Here is a 24,778-nt window from a genome sequence, read left to right as displayed (position 1 = left end):
AATCATTTTTAAAAAATGTTTTAATTACCAGAGAATAATCAATTATTAACCTGAAATTCGACTGCATAACTGCAAAGACATGCAACCTTCTAGTTTTGCACTCCTGACACTGAGTGGCCATGATAGAGAGCTGCTCCACAAGCCTTGAGCTGTCAGTCTTTGGCAAGAATCTCTGTTTCACAGCCAAACACACACAAAGAGCAGGTCAGAGAAGAGAGACACTTCTACAGGAAGAGCTAAAAATGGCCATGTCTGATAGAGAAAGAGCCAAAGAGCACTGTGAGCGTGCAGCATGCTGAGGCCATACATTTACCAAGAGCTAGTGATGAAACAGGATACTGGACATTGTCAGAAACAGTGTTTTCAACCTTAAACAACCTCCTTTTACATTTCCAAAACGTTAGGATCATCAGCATATTGTGTAGTAGCTACATATATAATTAATCTAATAAAGTATAAGAGTGAGGAGAGGAAGTGTGGAATTTAAGGAGGTTAATATTTGTTTCATGCATCATCAACTATATAAAATGATCTTTTTATTTCTATACAGTGGTCAGTACCAACCAACAAGTGATGTACACATATAACCCTGTAATGTTATTAGAAGGATATTAAAAATAAGTAATGATAGAGGAAGAAAATCATATATTATACACATACAAACACTTTCAAGCAGATCCATAGTAACAGCAGATACAATCATTTTAATGAGCTGTTACTATAGAAAGAATAATATATTACAACGAGCGCATTAACATAAACGAATGATTTGCCTTGCAGCCAGATCCACAGTCAGAGCTGCTTTAATAGAATTAAAAAAAAATCAATACCTTCTGACTTATCAGAAAAACTTGATACATGTTTTTTTTAATGACACATACATTTCCTTACACGTATAACCCTATAATATTATTACAAGGCTAATAAAAATAGTAAAAGAGGGTGGGAGACAAGCATATATTATACAAATTCGAACATTTTAGTACAAAAGTCATACATGTGAGGGGGGAACAAAATTGATTCTCCAGCTAATTTAATCAAAAACTATTGAGAATGAAACCATTTCGGTCATTCAGATTTTTAGTCTAACAACCTAAAGGCAACAGCACAAACCAATTTCCATACTATTTTAAACATTCTGGTCTGCACAAATTAACATATTTATTATCTCCTTCATTGCTCAAGGGGTAGATGAAACTAATCTGAAGTGCTTTGTCTGTCTGAAAGCGTTGGGGTTGGAGGGAAAGTTCGAGCACAAGTCCCGGCAGGACTGCCTAGCACAGAACTTCTCATCTCCTCTCATCTCTCCTCATCCGTCTCTCTCTGTGGCCCAGGGCAGCCGAGCGGCGGGCACAGGGGGCAGCCTGACAGCCATGGCACCTCGGTATCGGATAAGCGTGCAGTGGATTAAAGAGCATGCTGCTGGCACAGATCCAAACAAGACTCTCAGAAAGATGCACTTTGAGATTAATGAGCATGCTTTTATGTAGGTCACGGTAAAATGTCAATAACAAATGTTAGAGATATCAACGTTCTCTCCCTGTCTTATCCACTTAAATACAAAAATTTCATATAATACCCATTCTCTTCATTTTCAGACTCAGCAATGAGTCAGGTTCAATGAGGACCTTAATCAAAGGCACAACGATAGAAGCTTTTGTCAATGAGACGTAAGACATGTTGCTATATATAGATTGCTGAATTAGCTGATGACCTTGAGCAACCATGCTCCATCAAAAGAGAAGCAAAGGAATACAAATTGATTCAGATGGGAGAGGAGAGAAATATACTGTGGACCTAGGGTTGGTAATATTTTAAGTAATTAGAATACTTACTTTTTTAAAAAGTGACCAAATAACAAAGGAACAGATGACAAATGACAGAGTTCTCACCCTCATGATAATCTACAGCAAAATTCAGAACAATAAATAATTCAATTTAGGTATATCATGGCCCTTGATATTTTGACTGAAGTTCATTGATATTGTTCAAGTAAGGAATAAAACATGATGGGGCATGCTTTTATAAGAAAATAAAGAAAACACCAGGGTTGTATGATACAGCAGAAGTTACTTTTTAATAACAGCATGTCCCAAAGTGTTGGTTTTTGTTAATACCACAGCAATTTGCCAATTTATTATTGAATGACACACGTACTTTTAGCTTTTAATAATTACATATAACGTTGTGGAACATCCACAAGACAAGTTAGTTCCTGTTATCCCTTATTAACTAAAATATAAGCTGTCATTTCCTCACCAACCTGTTTTTTTTCCTTTCTAGAATAAAACAGCAATGCACAGCCATGTCATGTTGCCAAGAAACTGGAAAGCATTGTGTCCTCTGTCCTGATGACTCTGCTGTGGTGGAAAACTTACTGAAAATTACAAAGCGTAGACATCCAAAATTCCTTCCAGTAATATTCAACAAGTACGTGTTCTTACAGAGAACTTGATTATATGTTTTCTTTGTTAAATAAAAACAATCAAAAAACTGTAACCCGTTTGAAGAGCTCATTCAAGCAGCTCTATAGTAACAGCATATTCAATCGTTTGAGTGAGCTGTTACTATAGAAAGAATAATATATTACAATAACCACAGACAGAATTGCTGTACTAGAAAATTAATCAACACCTTCTGATCATTCAAACCAAATCAATTTGGTCATATTTAGGTTTTTTTTTTCTTTGCTTAATGACACTTTCCTTACATTGCTGTTACCAAAAATGGGTCCTCATTAAAAAAAATCCTCAGAAGCAATTTTCAGCTTTAAAAATGCAAAACTGTAGCAGAAGAAAGCCTTGAGGCTTCCTCACACTCTTTCAACAGCTAATGCATGCAGTGTGAAAACCATGCATACAAGTAAAACTCTTTCAGTAACCCACTGAAGCAAAACAAAACGTCTCATTAGGCATTATGTTAATTATCTTTGCTTATCATAAGACAAGTAAACATGGCATTAATACCTTGAAATATTCCAAAAGTCTGCTAACCTTAGAACCCAATCTGTGAATAGATGAAATCAGCTAAAACATCAAATGAGATTTCTTTTTTTAAAATGGTCAGATCCTATACACTTCGAGTGTAATCCTTAATGCTGATCAGCAATTGGCTTTTTCATACAGTACCATTCTCTCATCACAGACAGAGAGAATGTGGGGGAAGGGTGGCACAGTAAAAGCCCCCCCTTCCTTCCTGTCCCTCTTGCACAAGTCTTCCTAGTGCTAGCATTCACTGAGGAAGAGGATGACTGGGCGTCTCAGCCCCATAGCATCACATTACCAGTCAGTCTAGCCCCGGTATTGCCACTTCCCATCAGCTGCAGTGCTGAGCTCTTTGTCTGCACTAACCTCCCTCCCACTGCCCACTGCGCTAAGCTAATGTTCCAGCCACAGCACATCGACCATGCCAATGTCCAGGGGATATGTGTTTTCCTTACACCAGAAACATGGTGGCAAAAAAAGAAAGACAAATGAGCAGCACCTGACTCGCTTGAACAAAATGAAATACGCCTCACACACTGACGAGAATTAATGCAAGAACAAGAGAAAACAATAAGCAGCCAGGCATTGTTCGCTCCTGATTTTGGGTTTCATTATTTTACAGAAAAGGAAACATATACAGGTTAAATAGCAAGAGAGGTGAAGATAACATGGCTTGTTACATTACCAGATTGTATCTTTTTTTTGTGATGCAGAACCTTTGATATAGCAAGTAGATGGAGATGTATAGTGCCATGAAAAGGGATTTTTTTTTCTTGAGTTCTTATATTTTTGCACATGTGACACTTAATTTTTTCATATTTTCAAATAAAAAATTATATTTAAGACAAAGAGAACCTGAGTAAACACAAAATGTCATTTTTAAATGATCATTTCATTTATTGAAGGAAAAAAGTGATTCAACACCAACTGGCCCTGTGTGAAAACAGTAACTTAGTTACTCAATCAACCAGTTAACCAAATGTAACCGATAACTGGGTTCAGTTAGACTAGACATACACACACATGTGCTCTGTTGAATCTAAATATCACTTATATAGAACCTTTCCAGTAATGTGAAGTAGACTAAATAGTTTCAACATACAGCATACTATGTCATGATCAAAAGATTCCAGATGAGAAGAGAAAGATAGTTATTTAAATATATCAGCCTGGAAAGGGATAAAACGCCATTTTTAAGTCTCTGGGACTTGAGCAAGAAAAAAGTGAGAGCAATTTTCTCCAAATGGAGAAAACATGGAACAATGGTGAATCTTCCCAGAAGTGGTCCAGACTCTAGCCTACCAAATCTCCTCTAACAATACATTGACAATTCATTTCGGAACTCACAAAAGAACCCAGAGGAACATTTAAGGTACTGCGGGCCTTGCTTGCCTCAAATATGATCAGCATTAATGATTCCACCATTAGAAAGAGAGTAGGAAAACAAAATAGTATCTATGAGAAAGTTGCAGGGTGAAAACCACTGGTTTTCTCACATTTGCCAAAAAAGCACTTTGATGACCCCCAAGCCTTTTGGATAATGTTCCGTGGACATTTTGGAAGACTTCAGCTAACACAGCATTCCATAATAAGAAGACATCAGCAGTCGAACATTATAGTGGTAGTGTGATAGTGTCGGGATGCTTTGCTGCTTCAGAGCCCAGGCAACAAGCCAAAATTGATGGAACCATGAATTCTGCCCTCTACTAGAAAATTCCTGAATGAGAATGTCCAGTTATCAGTGCGTGATCTGAAGCTCAAGCACAATTGGGTTAAGAGTAATTCCACCTCTGAGAGGCTCAAAAGAAACAAAATTAGGCTACTGGAGTGGCCTGGTCAAAGTGCTGACTTGAACCCCAATGAGATGCTGTGGCATGACCTTAAACGGCATTTTAAAGACCTTAAAAGGAATTAAAGCAATTCAGCAAAAATAAGTGGGCCACAATTCTTTCACACTTACATGAAAAACGGATGAAGTGTTTGGTTGCAGTTGTTGCTGCTAAAGGTGGCACAACCAGTTATTAAGTTTAGAGGGGCAGTTACTTTTTTACATGGGTGATGTAGCTGTTGCATAACCTTTTCCTTCAATAAATGAAATGATTATTTTTGTGTTTCTTTGTGTTCTTCTTGTCTTATATTACATTTTGCATGAGGATCTGAAACCATTTACTGAGTCAAATTTGCAAATATAAAGGAAATCAGGAGAGGGGAAAATATTTTCACAGTACTGTAGATATCATAACGCTATAAATAAATTTGCAGTATCAATAAAAACAAAAAATAGAAAAAAATAAGAATGAGAAATTGACTACTTCCTCAATAATATTACTGAACAACTTGAAATTGGAAGTCAATTATATATTGTGCAGCAGAAAAGCATGCTTTAGAGTATGGTTCAACAGTAGTCTTGTCATGTCACATCAAACCAGTGACTACCTTTCCCATCCTGCACTGCGGCCTACAAACATGGCCGCCATGGACTGCAATTCCCAGAACACTCATTCATTATAATCACGCACACCTGCATCCAATCTCACATGCACTAACATCCACAGTATATAGAGATTGTTTGAACACAATGACTTTGCGAAGTATTGAGTGTTATCACCATACCAAGCATTTGTACCCTGTTCCTCATTTTGATTCATGTTCTTTGACCTTGTTTCCGGTTTCTCGTTATCGATTCTTGCCTGCCTCGTTTATGCCTGTTTGCTGATCGCATGACCCATTGGGTGTTTTTGTCCATGCTAATGTCTTATGATTTGGTTTTGTCTACCTGTCTCTTTATACTGTGGTTGTGAGTGCGTGTGAGATTGGACGCAGGTGTGCGAGATTAAAATGAATGAGTGTTCTGGGAATTGCAGTCCATGGCGGCCATATCTGTAGGCCACAGTGCAGGATGGGAAAAATAGTCACTGGATTGCTGTGACATGACAAGACTGCTACACAAATATCATATACAAATTTTCTTTTCATATTGCCACTTTCAAACGGGCTTGCGTTCCATGGCTATGACAAGATTCCACATAAACATCTCCCTTTTGTTGTACTCACTGTTTCAGAAATCAAAATTCAGTGAGAGTTGTGATATAATGTTGCCATTTGGTTTGAAGCAGATGCTAAAAGTAATTACTGGAAAGTGTCACTTAAGTTGTCTGGAGGTTGTTGTTTTTATTTATTTATTTATTTTCTAATTTACTAATGCAACTGAAGAAAATATTAACATCCCTGATGTTTTCTTCTTGCTTTCACCCTCTGTCATCGTGCATTTAAAAGCCCTAACAGCTAAGTGCTAGCTAGCTAAATCATTCACCTTAGTCTTTATATAGTTGATGCTTGGTGTCCGTATTAGCAACAGTGTTCTCATTAGTGACTTTAGCTACATGTGGCCAGCGTATCTCGAGAGTTAGCCATTTCACATTCATAGAGCCCTTGAATTCATTTTGAACGCAGCACAATACATACACTCCATAAATAAAATCATCGTATCGCATCAATTGTCCTGTGTCTCTCTCCAGGTGGCACTAAATGCTAAAATCAGAGACAGGAGGACTGTAGGTCTCTGCTCAAAAAGAAACACAAGGAATCAAATTAAAGCTGAGGGTTGCACATTTCACCGAGGGTTGGTCATTATAGTGCTTGTCTCTTCGATCTAACCTTAATGCTATGACCAGAATTTATTGGAATATTGAGGTGATTATTGTTACTATCAGAGGTGAAAAGGCTGACGCTGCTGTATCATGCATCCCACATCATAAAAAAAATGGCCAGTCTATAATATTTAATCATTTGTGGCTCTGACCCATTAAGCAGTTCACTGTCAAACGCCATAACATTTGATCCACGTACAACTCAAGGACTCAAAGGCATCTTTTGACCTCTGATGACCCTGTATGGCCCTTGAAATGTATTAACAATACAGCCCAGTCAATACACTTACTGTAAATCCATCAGGGAATAAAGAAACACTTCACGTCTGGCATTTAAAAACACCACTTAGACAAGGATGTGGGAGACATAACATAACCAGAAGAGACGTTTTTACATCCAGTAAAAATACGGTACGTCACCCATCACCCCAATACACACTGCTCTAGTTCTGTCACTCGTGGTGTAGTGATAATGGTTCATGTTAATGATGATGCTGAATTGGGACAGTGGTTCATGTGGAGCTGTTGTGTGGTTCAGTGTAAGTGTGGTGCACAGCAGGACAGCAGGTTGCTCATAAGCCATGGCAACAAGCAGAGCTCTTTGTGTGCTGTGATGAATATTCTTTCGGATTTATGGAGTGGATTCTGCTGCATTAAGCATCAAGCTTATTGGCTGCTACTGGTGATGATTTGGAGACTGTGTGTTTGTGTGTGTGTGTGTGTGTGTGCGTTTTATTTAGATGTGATAAGAAATTCATAGACCACAGTTTCAAAAGTATGTCACAATGCCCTAATACCTATTAGTGTATGTTTATTTATAGTTAGTATATAGTTCATGTTAGGGATGTAACTGAAAAGGAATACATTATTCACAATGAGCAAAAAATGTGTAAACAGATGCAAATATAGATATGAATAGGAAATGTACTAGTCGTCTTGGGTTGGGTTTTTTTGTTGTTGTTGTTTTGGCTTGGTTGTCACTAGATGTACTTTTTTTACTTTCATATGAGTGGGTGGTCAGATATAATGTATGTGTGTACGAGCAAGCAGTCAGATATGGACCTTGGGATACAGAAAGGTTCATTAATGTGAATGTAAGTTACTGTGCAATGCATTTACAAAGTTTGTTCATTCATCCTTACTAACTGCCTGGTCCTGGTCATGATGGTCTAACTTAGTTTGTGTATATTTTGGAAAAAATTTGTTAGAAAATGTCGTGGACAAGTACGAAAATTGTACTGTACAAGTGGGATTTAAAAAACAATCCTGTGCACATCTGAGGCCATTTATGAAATTTCCAGTGTTTCTTGGGGGAGAGTAGAAAGGCTCATATTTAATAAAAAAAAAGAAGAAGAAGAAGAAGAAGAAGACCCTTGCAGTTTAGGCCATGCCCACATTGGGTTGAAATCAAAATATAAATACAGATACGAATATTTGGAGCATTACACCCCTAGTTTATATACAGATGTTGCAGCAGACTTTTCGATGCGTATCAATAATGAAAATTGGCAGACAGAGTCAATAAGGCTTGTATGCAGATCATTGACTAAGGACAGTTTGTCTTTGAGTATATTGAAATCTTTAAGCAGGAGGAAGATAGCCACTGGCATTATTGTCATTTCCCATATTTTATTAGTAGCATATTTGGTCAGTGACTAGCATGACCTAACCTGACATGATTTCTGAGAAAAGTTTTAGTCATATTCATAATTGTTCATAATCTACATTGTTCATATTCTACACTGCTAATACTAGCTGGCTAACATAAACTAACCTGACAAGATTTCTTAGACATTTTAAGTGTTCATCACCTTCACAAGGTGGTTAACTTAGGACAGCATGGCATGATATCTGAGAGGATTTCGAAGAACTATTCATAAAAGTTTATAATATTCATTGCTAATGCTAGCTAGCTGATACAGATCAGATAAATTGGCAAGATATACGATCTTAACTTTTTAGTGCAATCATAAAACAACTTCTTATAGCTGCGTGCCTACTCAGAAACTTTAGAAGAGTGTTTGAGTTCATACTATATAGTTTGTATATATGAACATCTGCATCACTTAAAAACATGTTCAGTGTTCTGAAGTCTGCAGACAGACCCTCCTCACAATTTAACAAAGATATTTTCTGGGATTTTTGTTGTGAACTGTTGTTTTATGTTGGATTTCCCACTGGTACTATACACCACAATGATTGCAGACTGTTGAAAGGTTTCCTATGCATCATGTAAGAGTGACATGGAAAAATCAATAATAACACTTACATATATATATATATATATATATATATAGAGAGAGAGAGAGAGAGAGAGAGAGAGAGAGAGAGAGAGAGAGGGTGCTTTTAGTGAGATGCGTATTTGAAACGGCCAGTAAACTAGACTTAGAGAAAATCTAAGAGATTTCTTGCCAACTTTACATCTCCATTATTAACAAACTATTCTGGGCTATAATCCAGTATCAATTTGTTAATTGAGAAACTATGTCTTAGCACCTGTCTTCTTTCAACAAATGCACCATCTGTCTAACAATAACTAAAAGCTTCTACATGTCAACACTAAATATTCATTTGAGTTGATTACACTGCTCAAAAGCCAACAATAAATAATAAATTCCATTTCTTCAATGGATGCTCCTAATACATACAGTACATACTGTACATACAGATAAAAATAAATAACTGATGTAATTCTAGATAAAAATATTCACTGTGCTAACAATACCCAAATATGTGTGTGTCAGCATGCATGTAATTTTTTTAGGTGAGCAAATGTTCCTATGAAGATAAGAACACATGCAAATTTTGTGGTTGCAAGGCCTTGTGAAGAAAAAAAAAAGAACTTTTATTTGAAACACTTAAATAGTCAGAGTTGCTGAAGATACGGTTTGGTGCAGGCATGGAGGATGTTGGCTGGCCCCATGAAAAAAACAGCTTGTTTACTGTTTTTTAAAAAAACAAAATAAAAAAAAGTCCAAAAGTTTTCCTTTTGGTTAGAATTGCTGTGCTAATAATTATCTCAATGGTAGATTCCCACAAGAAGTGCTAGACAAAGGTACATGTGTGTTGCACCTCGGTTGGTTGGTGTTAGCACCCTGTGTCTCCGCAATACACCGCAAAGTGGCTGGTGCTCAGTCTACCTTTGTGGTTCTTGCTCACTTGCTATCTTTTTTCCAATCAATTTTTGGAAAAATAACACCAGCAAGAACAACATCTTGCTCTCTCTCCTTCAGGTGGTGGATGCTGATGCTGTGATACTGGCAGAGGAGCAGACAGGCCCCCAGTGGATGCAGTAAAGTGCTCTTGGAGGAAAATTGCAAGCAAAGGTATGAGTATGAAACTGGCCAGCTGTGGCCTGTGCTACTTTCTGTATTGAAGCCATATGGCACAAAGAATGAGGAAACAAGGATACTATACAGACATATAATAAAACATAAAACCACAGAATGCATATGTCATTTGCATAATCTGCCCGTGTTGTGTCATAAAGTGTCTGCAAATAGGCCATAGCAACAAATCAAATCAAATCAAAATGAATTTGCAATGTAGTGCATTTAAACCAAACAAAACAAAACAACAAACAAAAACACACACACTTACACAGAAGCAATAAATAACGCACTAAATTCTAGAAATATATAGGCCTACGTAAATGTAAAAAAAAAAAAAAGAAAAAAAGAAACTGTGTGAAAATGAAATTTAATCATCATATATTTGGTTTATTGAAATCTAATAATAAGAAGTACTAGATACATTTGACTCTATTCAAAATACATGTCCTTGCTAAGATGTCATTCTTTTGCAGTGTAGTAACATCTTTGATCAAGCATAGAACATTTTTAGATCTATATAGTGCACTAATGTATAAACCACAGCATGGCTAGAGTGAAATGCAGGTGGTCCGACAAGAGCAAGCATTTTGTTTGGTTTTAGGCAGAAGGCGTTTTCATTCTCACCACAGTTAGACAAAGCTTTGACTGCTAATCTAACTTCCTCTTTACTTGCAAGGACCTTTCTCTCTGTACCTCACTACTAAATATGTTTAAATGCAGAAATGAGTTGCCTACCATGTATACTTACTCATTTCACAAACGCTATATATGAGCCAAACATATAGCTGAGGGTTTAGACACTTTCTAGCACAACACTTAACCACAGAGCTACTGCCAGCTGCCACTGCACACCATACATTAATGATTTATCCTTTCCTAACATTGTACACAAGCCAAGCATAAAAAAAAAATTCTAAAGAATCATCTAAAGAAAAATAAGGAAGAAAATGTACCATTGGAAGCTTTCAGAGTTTGTTTGTTTTTTTTCATTGCGGAAGCTGTATAGATGGCAAAGTTAGACAGAATTCTGTTTAGCAGACTTTTTTGTCCACAGGAAGCTGCTGTTAAAGCTTTCACATACTAAACCCCAGGCCTAGTTTAGGGCATCCTCTGTAGCCCACACTCTTTTTTCATACAGTACCAAAAAATTACACGTCTATCAGTCTCTCTCTCTCTCTCTCTCTCTCTCTCTCTCTCTCTCTCTCTCTCTCACTCACATACACACACACACACACACACACACACCATGTGCCTTCAAATAGCAGTCAGAAAAGAGAAGTGTGAAAAGAACAGTGTCATGCTGGGTGCAGAGCCACTTCTGCACAAGTACACAGCGTTTGTAAGACTACACGACACACAGACTGACTGCTGGTAAGCGCATGGTTCTGCAGATCTAAGGAACACCTCAGTGTCCAGAGGAGGAAGAGTGTGAGAAGGAAGAGGCAAAGCACTGTTACAAGAGAGAACTAGAGCAAAACAAAGAAAGGTGGGAGAAGGCAAGCGTATGCTGGCTGGTAGGTGATAACAACAATAGATGTCATGATGTCCATGTTATGTTGAATTGTGAGCTGCAGAGCAATAATTAACAGCTACGTTTAGCTGTGAAATTGTCTTGGATGACACAGAAGTGGTCGAGTTCACATTAGAGTCTAATGATTAGACTACGTCTCTCAGTCTCAGTTTGAATGGTGGATGGTGCACCTTTAAGTGGAGCAGTAATTCAAATAATTTTCTTACTTTGTGTTTTGATTAAATTTCTCTAATGAAAATGAAAAATACTTGCAAGAATAATTATATTACAGAGATTATTTTTGACCTGAAGAAATATTAACCAAGAAATAAAATATGATTTAGCATATGTACCTACAGTATAATCTCTTATTTGCCAGTGATTAATGTGAATATGAAATATATTGGGTATTTCCAGGTAAAATTGCAAATCATATGCTATAGAATCAAATGATTTGAACAACATAGGTCTATGGGGTATCCATTAAATAAGCAGTGAACAGAATATGTGGGATATTTGGTGGCTTCTCAACCTTCTATATATATTTGTTGAAATTTAGGAAACAACATGACATCCATGTAGCACCAGCCAGGTACACTGTAGCTCTGTAGCTCATGTGGCCCTTTGCTTGTAATAAGTACAGGCGAAAATGAGGAAGCATGTGGCTGATGAAAGTCCCAGCTAGCAAAGAGGGAGGGGGAGAAAACTGAGCAATCCAGCCATGGAAACAGAGCTATACGGCTAGTTGCCAGGAGACGGGCAGTGATAAACCGGCTGGGAAACGCTATCTCTGTACTATATGTGTGTGTGTGTGTGTGTGTGTGCGCGCATGCCTTTAACCACTCTCTGCATCACTATTTGATGCACAATGTAAGGCTAGCTGCCATTTCAGATTTGTAAATGGAGTCTGTGAACACATCAAGCATATATTTTCAGTCTTTCCTTTTTGATGTGGCTGCAGTATGGAGATATGGTATTAAATCTCTGTGTGCTAATGATGTTTATATACATATGAAATGCTAATATGAAAAAAGAAGTGAGGGCTTTTGGGGTTTCAAGTCAATTAGGGAGCCCTGTAGATATTTTCTATCTTCTTGAGACTCTTGAGCCTACATGTTAAATAGCCTTGTTAATTACACATAGTGATAAAGTGTAAAATATAAGTTGGTAGCTGCTCTGCAGTAGACTGAGAATCCAGTGAATTCATGCAGTCTTCATGATAATGGATTAGATTCTATTTTTACAGTAGATTTGTTGAGGGTTTTTAATGTTTTGTGATATACCGTATAAGGATGCAAACCACAGGCTTTCCACACGACGCAATACCCTTTCGATTCATAAGGCAACTATTCAACATTTGACAATAACACTGAATCTGCTACAGTATAATATTTGATATATATTACATATATATATAACACCACCATTGAATCTGCTACAATATGATATGATTCAATTTAACAAATTTGATTTGTTCAGAATCAGGGGTAGGCCTGTTGTTAGTTGGTGAATGATGATGATGTATATAAGGACTATTTTTAAGGTTCAGCATTGCGGACAAATTACTTATGTTACAAGTTAGACAATTAAATTATGTACACATCAGTTTAAAAATAGAATTATTTTTATTTTATTTTTTTTACATAAATGCATCAATCCAGTCATCTGAATATTACACCCATAATAGTGCATGAGCTAAATCACCAGTAATCTACTCCCATAAATATGTTATTATTATGCATATTAAGATTTTTGTGTAAACCCAAAGTTTTTAGGCATCTGGTGGTGCTCAGAGCACACATGAGAACCAATGGGAATAACAAATAAATTCACATTCATTTAAACCAAGTAATTATAAGATAAAAAATGTCATGTGTAAAAGATTGGAATTTTCATGAGGCGATGTAAACTACAGTTATAAGGCACTACCAAGATTCCATGTGGTATGGTGTATTACTTTCATTTGAGTGGAAAAAAAAATGTCATGTTTCAGTCTCACCCCTTTGTAACTGGCCTACTTTCAACATTTTTGTGTAGTTATTGAAACCCAGGTGTGATAGACTTACTGTATTATATAAGTACATATATTTTAAGTTCTGGCCATACTGAGAGCTGTGCAATGAAATGGGCATATGTAAGGACTCTTAAATAGGCCCTAACATTTTTGAGCTTGAAATCATTAAAACTTGTCATTGTGTTATATCTATAGGCTGCATGTGATTCATTATTTCAGATTAGCTAGATAGCTGCTGCTTATTTTGCTAGAAAACAACAGAACATGTTAACAAGGTAAGATGCAAGATTTTAGCAGGTTTTATGAAAACAGGAGAAATGCTGGGAACTAAAAGCAAATTATTCTGGAGTGCTAACATAGATTCACCAGCAGTTAAATCAAAATATCATTACTTCACTGAATGAATGAGAAAAGGTATTTCACTTTTTTACAATCCCAATTCCAAAAAAGTTGTTTTTTGCAGATTAGTGAAGCTCTGCCCATCTTTACGTCTGAAAGACTCTGCGTCTCTTAGATACTCTTTTTATATCCAATCACGTTACTGACCTGTTGCCAATTAACCTCGAGCTGCTGTTTCGTTTTAGTAACACTTACTTTTCCAGCCTTTTGTTGCCCTCGTCTGAGACTTTTCTGAGACGTGTTGCAGCCATGAAATTCAAACTTACCTTGTTTTTTCTTAAAATGGTACATTTCCTCAGTTTAAATATCTGATATGTTTTCTATGTTCTGTTGTGAATAACATACGGGTTTATAAGATTTGCAAATCATTGCATTCTGTTTTTAATTACATTTAATTACATTTTACACAGTGTCCCAAATTTTTGGAATTTGGCTTGTACACCGAAGCTTTGAGATTTTGAATTTCTAGCATACTTCTACACAGTGATTTACATTTGCATCCACATACTGCAAATCAAACCTAATTGGACATTGGATATAAATTGGAAATCTGATTGGATGTGTCTTGTGTCACACTGATCTTTTCTAAGACCTTTATGCATTGATTAACATTACCATTTGGGAATGTTCTGAACCTTGTGAACAGCTGTGTATATAAATACAAACTGACCTTATTTTGATGTCCTGTGCAGCTAAAGATGTTACATTGTAAAGATAATTTGCCGATTCAGCACTGTTTATGCTCAGTGTAAATCAGGTACTGGAAACCAAAAAGGTGAATATCATAATATGTGTTTTTTAAAAATCCAGATCCAGTTTAAAGAGATACATTAATGTATTAATATAACTCTTTAATGCTTACAGAATTAGCAGATTTCCAAATTTATACATATAATTGGGTGGCATGGCTCTTGCACAAGTTATGCAACTATAGTTCTGAGGTGAAAACTTGGCTTATGAACTACTCATAAAACAGGTTATGTTCCCTTGTACTGTATGCATCTGTTGTCTCCCTTGCCCAGGTTTGCCAGCCATGGGGAACCTCATTAAGGTCCTTGGCAAGGATTTAGAGAACTGTCCACATTTTTTTCTGGACTTTGAAAGTAAGTGCTTGTTGCTGTGTGGTGTGTTATGTCTCAGTGTGTGTAAGAGCTCGGGGTGGATGTGCTGAGGTTGGAGAATGGATGGATTGGAGGAGGTTCTGTGGGTGCTTGCACTTGTTTTGAGAAATAAGAATGGAGCAGGGAAGAAGAGTTTTATTGTTACACCATGACATCACACCAAATGCCCCAGTCTTCCTGGTCTTTGTCAACACTTTTGAATCCATTCCATCCACACCCTATGCCTTGTATATACCCCTGATGTCACACATATCTGTATACACACACACCACACAGATCTCCATGACCCTCCATCACCCACACATGTCTCCCTTCTTTCTGTTCCAGGGGGCTCATGGGGAATCTCCTGAAAGTGCTGGCTTGCGCCGAACTTGAGCATGGCCCAATAGTTTTCCTTGACTTTGAACGTGAGCTCATCAGCTTCTTATTTTTTGAGTTTTGTTTCTTTATTTTCTTAGCGCTGTTCATCCCCATCTGCGTCCATCACAGCTTTCATTTCCTCTTTTCCCTTTGTTCCTCTATTTATACATAAATTGCTGGCATTCAATAGTTTCAATGTGCAAAACCCTCCTATTTCCAAGTCTAGCATGATGCAAAATCCTTTGTAATATCTCAGGAATGCCATGCATATATTGAAAGATATGCAATATAAACCCATCTAATGTCATTTCTCCTTCTTTCTCCTCATTATTGGTCTATGATTGTGCATATGCCCATGTTATTTGTTCGTCTGTCGGGGGGTGTGTGTGTGTGTGTGTGTGTGTGTGTGTGTGTGTGTGTGTGTGTGTGTGTGTGTGTGTGTGTGTGTGTGCGTGTGTGTGTGTGTGTGTGGTTATCAAGGTGGTGTGACTGAATGAGTGAGAGAAGCACGCATGTTAATGTGTGTGATCTAAGGAAGTGGGAATTTCCATTTCTCTGTTCACTTTTTAACTCTTATCCTTCCCAAATAGCTCCTCCTTTTTCTGAAACCTCCAGTCTTTTACCAGCTCCACTTTAATATTTCCTCTCTGGTGTTTTACTAACTTCATGTGCACAAGTACCCAATGAGCTCAAACAGGCTGCTATCCAATAACACTCAGCAAATATTCAGTTCTAATGATGTGATATACAATGACACAGCTTAAACCCTTGTACACAAAGCAAATTACTAAATTACTGTCTAATAGTGTAGGTGAGATAGAGGTTTGTGTTATGGTTATTTAGAATGTAAGTAACCATAAAGCACTTTGAAAGGAGAACATGGGCAGCAGCCTGTTCTGCTCTGTACTTTACTATTTCTGATGCAACAGGGAATGGCTACCTCTGTCACAGTTCTTGGTTTCCTTTCTCACAATCCCAGTGATTCAGCAGCTGAAGGAACATAATACAATTCACTGCTGTCAAATGAATTCATTTTATTTGACATAAAATTGACACTTGCCAATGTGTATACTAGGTACAGGTAATCTAATCAAATCTGCATCTAATGCCAGTGCCACACTGCAAAATGCAATCCTAATTGATGTTTAAAATGTGAGAGACCCCAGATACAATGACTGATTTTTATGCCTTGGCTTGTCTTAGCCATTAAACTCCACCAACTGTAAGTCTTTCCCAGAATACACCACACAGCTTCAACAAACAAAATCAGATTAAAACAAAACAAAAAATAAACAAACAAACAAACAAACAAACAAACAAACAGGGACAATTAGTCAGTGTAAATAGTAAAATATTAAAAATCAGAAAATTGTTTATGATCAACTTAATTGATTCTAATGGTGTGAATTGTCCACAAAATTGGACCAGTTATCCTCTAGCATGGCCAAGAATAATGAAACTAATGGTTTAGTTAAGCAAACGTAGTTCTCTTGTAGTACATATGTCAAAGCTATGTATAAACAACCATAGACAAAATAGATAACATGTATTTTGATAACTAATACAAAGTTAGATGACTAGGACAATCATATTTAGTGTGCATAACAGGTTGTGTGTGTATGCCTAGGGAAGGCACTGTGGTACAAACATGTACAACTGTCCAAACAGGCACAGATGGAGAGATACAGAATCAGAAGGAGATGGCAATACTATAATATGCTATGGCACACATCAGAAATACAGAATCTTATACGATCTCACACACTTTAAGCCACTTGTGAGATGTTTTGACTGGGCTAAAATACACGTCAAATGTATCAAATCCTTGTTTCTACTTCTTATTACAAGTGAAAAATCTGTAAATTGCAAATAAACTGTACTGGAACCAATAAATAGAGTGCAGATAACTGCACAGTGGTGGTACAGTGTTTCTGTGATGTCCCTGTTTAGTCACAACAAGCTCAGAATCTCAAATGTATCTGCTCATTCAATCACTAGTCCCTTGAAAGCTATTTCAACCACAGTAAGCCTTGCAATATACTTAAATGTATATCCTAAAACCTAAATGTATTTTATAGACTCGGAAATAACACCATAGTTATTACCAAATTAATCCATGTGGATTTTAAAAAAAATAATCTCTGACTCAGTGCCTTTGGACAGAACACTGTGTTTGAGATTATAAAGTAATATTACAACCTATGTATGAAGTAACTATCCTCCATCAGGGTCAAGAACTGGGTGTGGTACTTGGTTTGCTGCCATTTCTGTAAATCAATAGTAATGTGACTACATGGCTAGTTAAACTTTAAATTATTGAGTTTCAAGGAGAAAGGAACACATACAAGGCTGTGGCTGACAGAGGTGATAAATTATCCAGAAGAACCAGTAAGAACATTGGCTGTGTTAGACTTTAATCTACATTGATGTCCATAAATTAACACTGGGACCATGTTTGATCTGTAGATGCCCAGCCCACAGAGGCAGAAACGGCCGTTTGGAATCAAGTCAGCGCCGTTCTGGAGGAGGCTCATGGTATCCTAGCAGAGTTGCAGTCCTACAGTGGAGCAGGGCAAGAGATAAGAGAGGTGAGCGCATGTCCCAAGAGTAAGCAGATCTCAGCCACAGCTGGAAATCTACTATTTAATTCTGCTTTGTGAATAAATATTTTCTAATAGATTGGTTTAATAGGTTTGGTTGCATATGTTTGCATAGTACCAATGGGTACTTGGGGGTTTATTCAGCTGTGAAAACTCTCAGATCCTGTAGATCAAAGCTTGCAGCCAGTGGAAGCTAATTTACAGAAAGAAGAAAGGATCAGTGCTGATGTCTTTCATTCTAACTGTATTTACTCACACTGGTTTGTCAATTCTAACGCTTGGTCTAAATTGTTTGTTCTTTTCCTCAGGCTATTCAGAACCCCAATGACCTCCAGCTTCAGGAAAAAGCCTGGAACGCTGTGTGCCCCCTGGTGGCCAAGCTGAAGCGATTCTATGAATTTTCACTCAGGTTAGGTGAGTAGGTATCCAGAGGAATTTTTATTATTTATTTATTTATTTCACAATTTTTTAGATGAAAGGATAAGAAGGGTTGCATGACATGGCCAGCACTTTAGCCAACAAGGCAGCAGTGTGCAAAGACACTAGCAGCATGTACCTTCCCTCTGGCACAGATGAAAGATTTTTCACAGAAGAGTCGCCATGGCTACCGCATCCGGCAGAGTGTAAAGGATACAGAGCTTCCATGTCCCGTGCATGGGAGGATGAGAATTTCGCAGATTCAGAGGCTAATACAGCTAGCTTAACACTTCTCCCTTGACTTTGCTGACGAGCCAATAACACATTAATAAATCTGTGTCATGGGAATGCATCTGACTCAGGAGAAACTTAACACACACCAAGTCAATGAAATGATGACTGCATGAAAAAAAAAAACCAAGCATGCTTCTCAACATATCCAGGTCTTCATTCTCTACATCTCTTGTATCCAGGGCTCTGATAACAGCTCAAGAGGTTTTGAGTTTCTCATCAGACCTCCAGATAAAGATATTGGCTTCTTATTTATAGAAGCGCTGCTGCATATTTCATGAGGAGAAGGGATGGATTCTCTTGAGACATGTTAAAGCATGCTAAAGACATTAATGGACACAGCATGTGTCAATATGGCAGAAAGTAAGGTATGAAAAATATTTAAACAATATATTTTCTGATTGTGTGACGTTATTGTTCCAGAAAATGCCCTGCGCAGCCTGTTGGAAGCACTGACGAGCCCACCGTATGCTCCCATGCAGCACCTGGAGAGGGAACAGGCTCTGGCTAAACAGTTTGCAGAGATCCTGCACTTCACTCTCAGCTTTGATGAACTAAAGGTGAGATTGATGCACAGCATGCTGTTCACTCGGTCTGCTTTGTCAATGATGTGAAGTTGATCTAATGTGTAATAAATAGCTATTTTTACAGCACTATCAACAGGCTGTGTTTATCAGATGTTCTGAACAAATTGTCCTGTCTCCCCTAGATGACAAATCCAGCCATTCAGAATGACTTTAGTTACTACAGGAGGACCATAAGCAGGAATCGACTGAACAATCAGCAGGTACTGTGACAAAATAAACATTCAACCTGAAGTCTGGACATGTTGTCATGCACATACACACTCATGTCCACTATCTGTGCAACTGATATTTATCTCTCCTGCAGTTAGAGGCAGAGAATGAGGTCAATAACGAAATGGCCAATCGGATGTCTTTGTTTTACGCGGAAGCGACACCCATGCTGAAAACCTTGAGCAATGCCACAACTAAGTTTGTGTCAGAGGCAAGTATATTGAACTGCTTTGGAGCAATGGTTTGAAATGTATAAACAATTTTATCTTTTAAAAAATAATGTATTGAAAAACAGCCCTCTGGGGACTTTCACTGGTATTGCATTACCCATGTTATGTATATTGCAGAACAAGACTTTGCCTATTGAAGACACCACAGATTGCCTGAGCACTATGGCCTGCGTGTGCCGGGTCATGCTGGAGACTCCGTAAGTTCTGTCTTTTTAAGAAAACCCACACAAATATTCCCTGGTCCAGTCACTATTTTAGTTAGAAAGGACCAAATGTAAGGGAAGATAGAGAATTTCAACCACAGAAGGAAAATTGTAGGGGAAAAAATGGCCAGGATGATGACACATAAACCAACAATCATTGGAAATAATGAATGGAAATAAATTGGAACAGCATCATATTTTTTTGTAGCACTAAAAAGAAATGTATAGTGCTTTGCATTAGTATTCAACCTCTTTGAACTTTTTCATTTTATAATGTTACAACCCAATATTGAACATATTTGGGATTATTACCATTTATTTGACACAGTATACTGTATCTAAGAGTTCTCTATTGGGTGCAATTATTTTTATTGTGAGAAAGGTTAATTAAACAAAACAATAGACATTTGTTGATTATATGAGCATTCACCCCTTCCCCACCCCAACCCCCGCCAATTCTTCTTGCCAAAATTGTTCAAGCTCTGTTAGACTGGATGGAGATTGTTAGTGAACAGCAGTGTTTACGTCTTACCACATTCTCAATCAGATTGATGTCTGAGCCTTGAATGGGCCATTTTAAAACCCTTCAAGTTCTTAGTTTTCAACCATTCCAATGTAGCTTTTAGGATCATTGTCCTGATGGACGGTGAACCTCCTCAGCAGTCTAAGGTCTCTTGTAGACTGAAACACGGATTTTTCTAGGAGTGCGCTGTATTTGGCTCAGTCCTTCTTGCCCCTAACCCTGACTCAGGGTTTCCCAGGTTTGGCTATTGAAAAGCATCCCCACAACTTGCTGCTACCACCACCATGCTTCAATGTGAGGATTGTGCACTCATGGTGATAAGCTTTATTGGGTTTCTGCCAAACATAGCGATTTGTGCCAAGGCCAAAAATTTTGGTCTCATCAGACCAGAGAACATTTTTCCACAATCTTCAACGACTAAAACTTTGGTTAATTAGGGCTAAATAACAGGTACTGCTAACAGTTGCTATCAATACTTTTAGCTTTCCACTTAAACAGCAATTAACTTCTTGTTGATAGCTCCATAACTATATAATAGGCTACTGTAATATTTTGGGGCCACGACCAACTCCAACACAGAGTAATAATTCATTTTTTCCAGAAAACCATATGAATTACACTAAGACAAATTTCTCAGCATCATACAGAACCATTTGTAGAGCATATTGTATAAATCCACTTGGACAGCAAATTTAATTAACCTGCTAAAAATAATGATTACTGACACATTCATCTAGATTTCAATCTTGTCTAAATCAGTCTTCATTAGCTAAAATAAAGGCCAATGAGAGTAACATGAAGATGAATCTAACTGTTGTTTTATGTGTCTAGGGAATACCGGTGTCGTTTCACCAACACAGACACTATGCTGTTCTGCATGCGTGTTATGGTGGGTGTCATTATTCTCTACGATCACGTTCACCCCGTGGGTGCCTTCGCTAAAACCTCCAAGATTGATGTAAGACACACCTTCATTTTTTATTTCTTTTTTTTTGAGCTGCAAATACACTCTGGTTTTGTTTCTACAATTATCAATTCACTTATTCAACTTTTAGAAAAAATAGTTGAATCTAGAAGCCTAAAGTGTTTTTCAGTTTGGGGAAACCAATAAAGGTTCTATGTGGAACCCTAGAAGAAAGGATTTCAGTTTTAGAGAAGGTTCCAGGTAGAGCACTTTTAGGAAGCCAAAAACCCTTAACTATCCAAATCCCTTATTCCTAAGAGTATACTTTCATAGTAATGTAGGGTAACAGCTTGTGTGTGTGTGTGTGTGTGTGTGTGTGTGTGTGTGTGTCAGAATCGGTTATTCAGGAACAGAAAGGTGTGTTCACTGTCACAGTAGGAGTAAGGATCAGAAGAAGTTGACCTTTCTCTAAAACAGAGTGTGTGTGTGTGTGTGTGTGTGTGTGTGTATGTGTGTGTGTGTTGTGCAGATGAAGGGCTGCATCAAGGTGTTGAAAGAGCAGCCTTCAAACAGCGTGGAGGGACTGCTGAATGCACTGAGGTGAGTAGGAGTGTATGGATCATGTGTGTGCAATATATTTTTTTAGTAATGAAAACAACAGACACGTGCTTTTCAAATATTATTGTGAGATTACATGTTTCTGCCATGAAATTGTAGAAAGAAGACCTGTTTTTTACTTGGCATTTAACTCTCCGTTCATCTTAAGGTATACAACAAGACATCTAAATGATGACAGCACCTCCAAACAAATCCGTGCTCTGCTTCAATGAGGGGAGATGCCTAGAGAGAGAGCGATGAAATCGAGCGAGTATGAGAACGTGAAACAGATGAAGAAGGAATAAGTTGAAAGATGAAAGTTGTTGTTAAAGAACAAAGTATGAAGGCTGGAAGTTTTTGGGTGACACACCCTTAGGAACCTGTTTGTTTACATGAATGAAATGCAAAATGTCAATTTCAAAAACCTAAATAGGGAAAAATGGAAAAAGTATATATAATATATTGTCAGTTGTTCATCATGTCTTTGATTTTGTAAAAATCATGAAAAGAGATTATAGAAATATATATATATATGTAGGTATATATAAAAAAAAAAAGCTGAAACAGAACCATGGCTTACCAGATGAGAACATTTAAGAAGATAATGCATATATTAAAGCCCTATGATCAGAAACAAAAAACAACAACAAATAAGCTCCATATAACTATGATTCTGCAGATTATTTTTGCACATAGATAATCCCCTTAATAATTATAAAGATTTTGAAAATGGCTTCACATTGTATAGTGTATAGTGTGTATAGTGCCGCTCAGTCTCCGTGCATTTAACTTCCATTTGATTTTTAAAACCCTCACCTCTTCATCTACACCCTGCTTCTTCCACTGCATTCTGCAGGAGTATTTTAATACTGCACTCCCTTTCCAAGTTTCAGTTGCAAAGTCAATTCGTGAATCATGCCATGCTATTTCTTCAGAACTCAGTACCTATAAAACAAGAGACTTGCATTGCTGTATATACTCGAAAAGCACAGGTTAAGGATTTTTGTTTGACTTATTCACTAGTGCTGTACAGCAATACTGAAATAACATAATAACTGCAAAAGCAGTACAGAATAAGCTGTTTTGTGCCAGTATAGAACAAATAGTGAACAGTTCATGGACGAAACTAAGGGCCTTAGTGAGACGGACATGTAAGGCACTGATTTGGGAATTGTTCTGCTTCGATAAACTACATGAGAAGGAATTCTAAGAAAGCCATGAAACTCGATTTCAGAAGCCACTCACATTTCACTCAGTGCTGTAGCTACTTTCTCTGCAACCATCTCATTTGAGGACCTGTAGTTTATCAGAGGAGTGCATTACATATCGAGTGAACTACAGGTTCCAAATAATCAGCCGCTTAACACCAACCTCCTAGCAGTACAAGATTAAAACACACCCTTATGGTGTGTTAAACTTACTGAACGGAAATACTGGCAAATCCGACCATGACACTGCCTATTAATGAACTCAAGTTGAAGTTCTGGGCACATTTATTCTTATAGAAAACTGGAAATCAATCATTGTTACTTACACTCACTTACACACACAAACACACACGCACACACACACACACACACACACACACACACACACAAAGGGCCTACAGCTGAAAAAATGCAGAATGTTTTGGTGTAAATAATTGAATAAGCGGAGGATTTTCCACCAGCCATCTAAAAGGCCATGGAACTGATGCGCTTAAAGTCAACTAGAGAATGTTTCTTTTAGTAAGATGCAATTAAAAAAAACAAAACAAAAAAAAACAACAAAAAAAACAATCATGTCATAAATGAGTGAGTATTTAAAAAAAAAAGAAATTGTTTAATGAAATTAAGATGCAACAAACGCAGTGTTGTATTTCGATGTCTATAGCCCTTAGTTTAACTTAATTTGATCTGACAGTATATTTTTTATACAGGGGTATGTTCACAAACATATTCTGTATAAATAAATAGGTGGCATGCTGTACAACTTCAGATGAAATTGTGTAAATACGGTGTTTTTATTCATTTTCAAATGTTCAGTGACTGATTTGGGTGTGTGTTGTGTCTAAGAAACCTTGCATTTGGCTTGGACTATTGGACTTGCTGTAGTCATAGGTTCCAGCTCTTCAACTTCATACTGGCGGAGAACGTAATGGGCATATTGGATCAGGGAGGGAGGGGGCTGTCCATTTGCTTGTTATTTTGTACATTTTGTGCAACAATAAACTTGTCATTTATTAAGTTCAGTTTTGTTTGTGATCTTCTGCTCACTTCCTCTGGAATACAGACATGAATGAAACCACTGTAGCATTGTAGCATAAATATCACATTGCTCTGCTGCATTATGAATGGAGCCAATGTGGAATTAATCACTATTTCATTTGAACAATAACCCTTAGTTTACACTAGCAAACATCAACATGATAGCTGCCCAAATATTTCTGTTTATATGTGCAACACGAAGTTGCCATTTCAGAGATAGCAGCAAACAACAAAGCAGCAGCACATCAAGTGACATTTCCATCGAGAGTTTTGTAATTCTATGCAAATTAATGTGGTAAAGAAACTAGTTCTTTGATAAGTGCATGATCTATGAATAGCTACTACCATATCTTCTCAGAAATAAAGAAATGCTGGATAGTAGAGCAGTGGCAGCTCATTCATGGGGCAGGTGCTGAAGAGCCCTGCCTTATATATCAGCCATTCAACAAATTAACATTCATAACTGTCCTCATTCACAACTCCATACATTTTAAACTCCACTGAAATAATGGTTACCTCTTATGAGTAACCATCCATGTATTTTCCATACCGCTTATCTTACACAGGGTCGAGTGGGGAGCCTGGAGTCTATCCCAGGGA

General features: G+C 37.4%; 1 protein-coding gene across 6 annotated transcripts in view; it reads left to right on the top strand.

The window, feature by feature from the left end:
* The window catches only part of fam49al (family with sequence similarity 49 member A, like), a 29,890-nt gene extending 5,707 nt beyond the window's left edge, over window positions 1-24,183 (top strand). For 2 of the 6 annotated variants that reach the window (XM_053613024.1, XM_053613025.1), the window contains exons 2-12: window positions 9,868-9,960; window positions 15,338-15,417; window positions 17,837-17,958; window positions 18,279-18,384; window positions 19,102-19,238; window positions 19,388-19,465; window positions 19,570-19,686; window positions 19,823-19,902; window positions 21,263-21,389; window positions 21,865-21,935; window positions 22,102-24,183. In XM_053613024.1, coding sequence (XP_053468999.1) covers window positions 15,345-15,417; window positions 17,837-17,958; window positions 18,279-18,384; window positions 19,102-19,238; window positions 19,388-19,465; window positions 19,570-19,686; window positions 19,823-19,902; window positions 21,263-21,389; window positions 21,865-21,935; window positions 22,102-22,165 — 975 coding nt within the window. In that variant the 5' untranslated portion in view covers window positions 9,868-9,960; window positions 15,338-15,344 and the 3' untranslated portion in view covers window positions 22,166-24,183. Of the gene's footprint in view, window positions 1-9,867; window positions 9,961-11,219; window positions 11,481-13,355; window positions 14,993-15,217; window positions 15,418-17,836; window positions 17,959-18,278; window positions 18,385-19,101; window positions 19,239-19,387; window positions 19,466-19,569; window positions 19,687-19,822; window positions 19,903-21,262; window positions 21,390-21,864; window positions 21,936-22,101 lie in introns of those variants that run through there. The other 4 variants (XM_053613027.1, XM_053613023.1, XM_053613028.1 and 1 more) reach the window with 4 other exon arrangements.
* Window positions 24,184-24,778: the final 595 nt, after the last annotated feature.

This window comes from Ictalurus furcatus, chromosome 24, assembly GCF_023375685.1.
Source record: "Ictalurus furcatus strain D&B chromosome 24, Billie_1.0, whole genome shotgun sequence".
Classification (NCBI taxonomy): domain Eukaryota; kingdom Metazoa; phylum Chordata; class Actinopteri; order Siluriformes; family Ictaluridae; genus Ictalurus; species Ictalurus furcatus.
The sequence above is the reverse complement of the archived record's forward strand: the minus strand, read 5'-3'. Positions and strand labels throughout refer to the sequence as shown.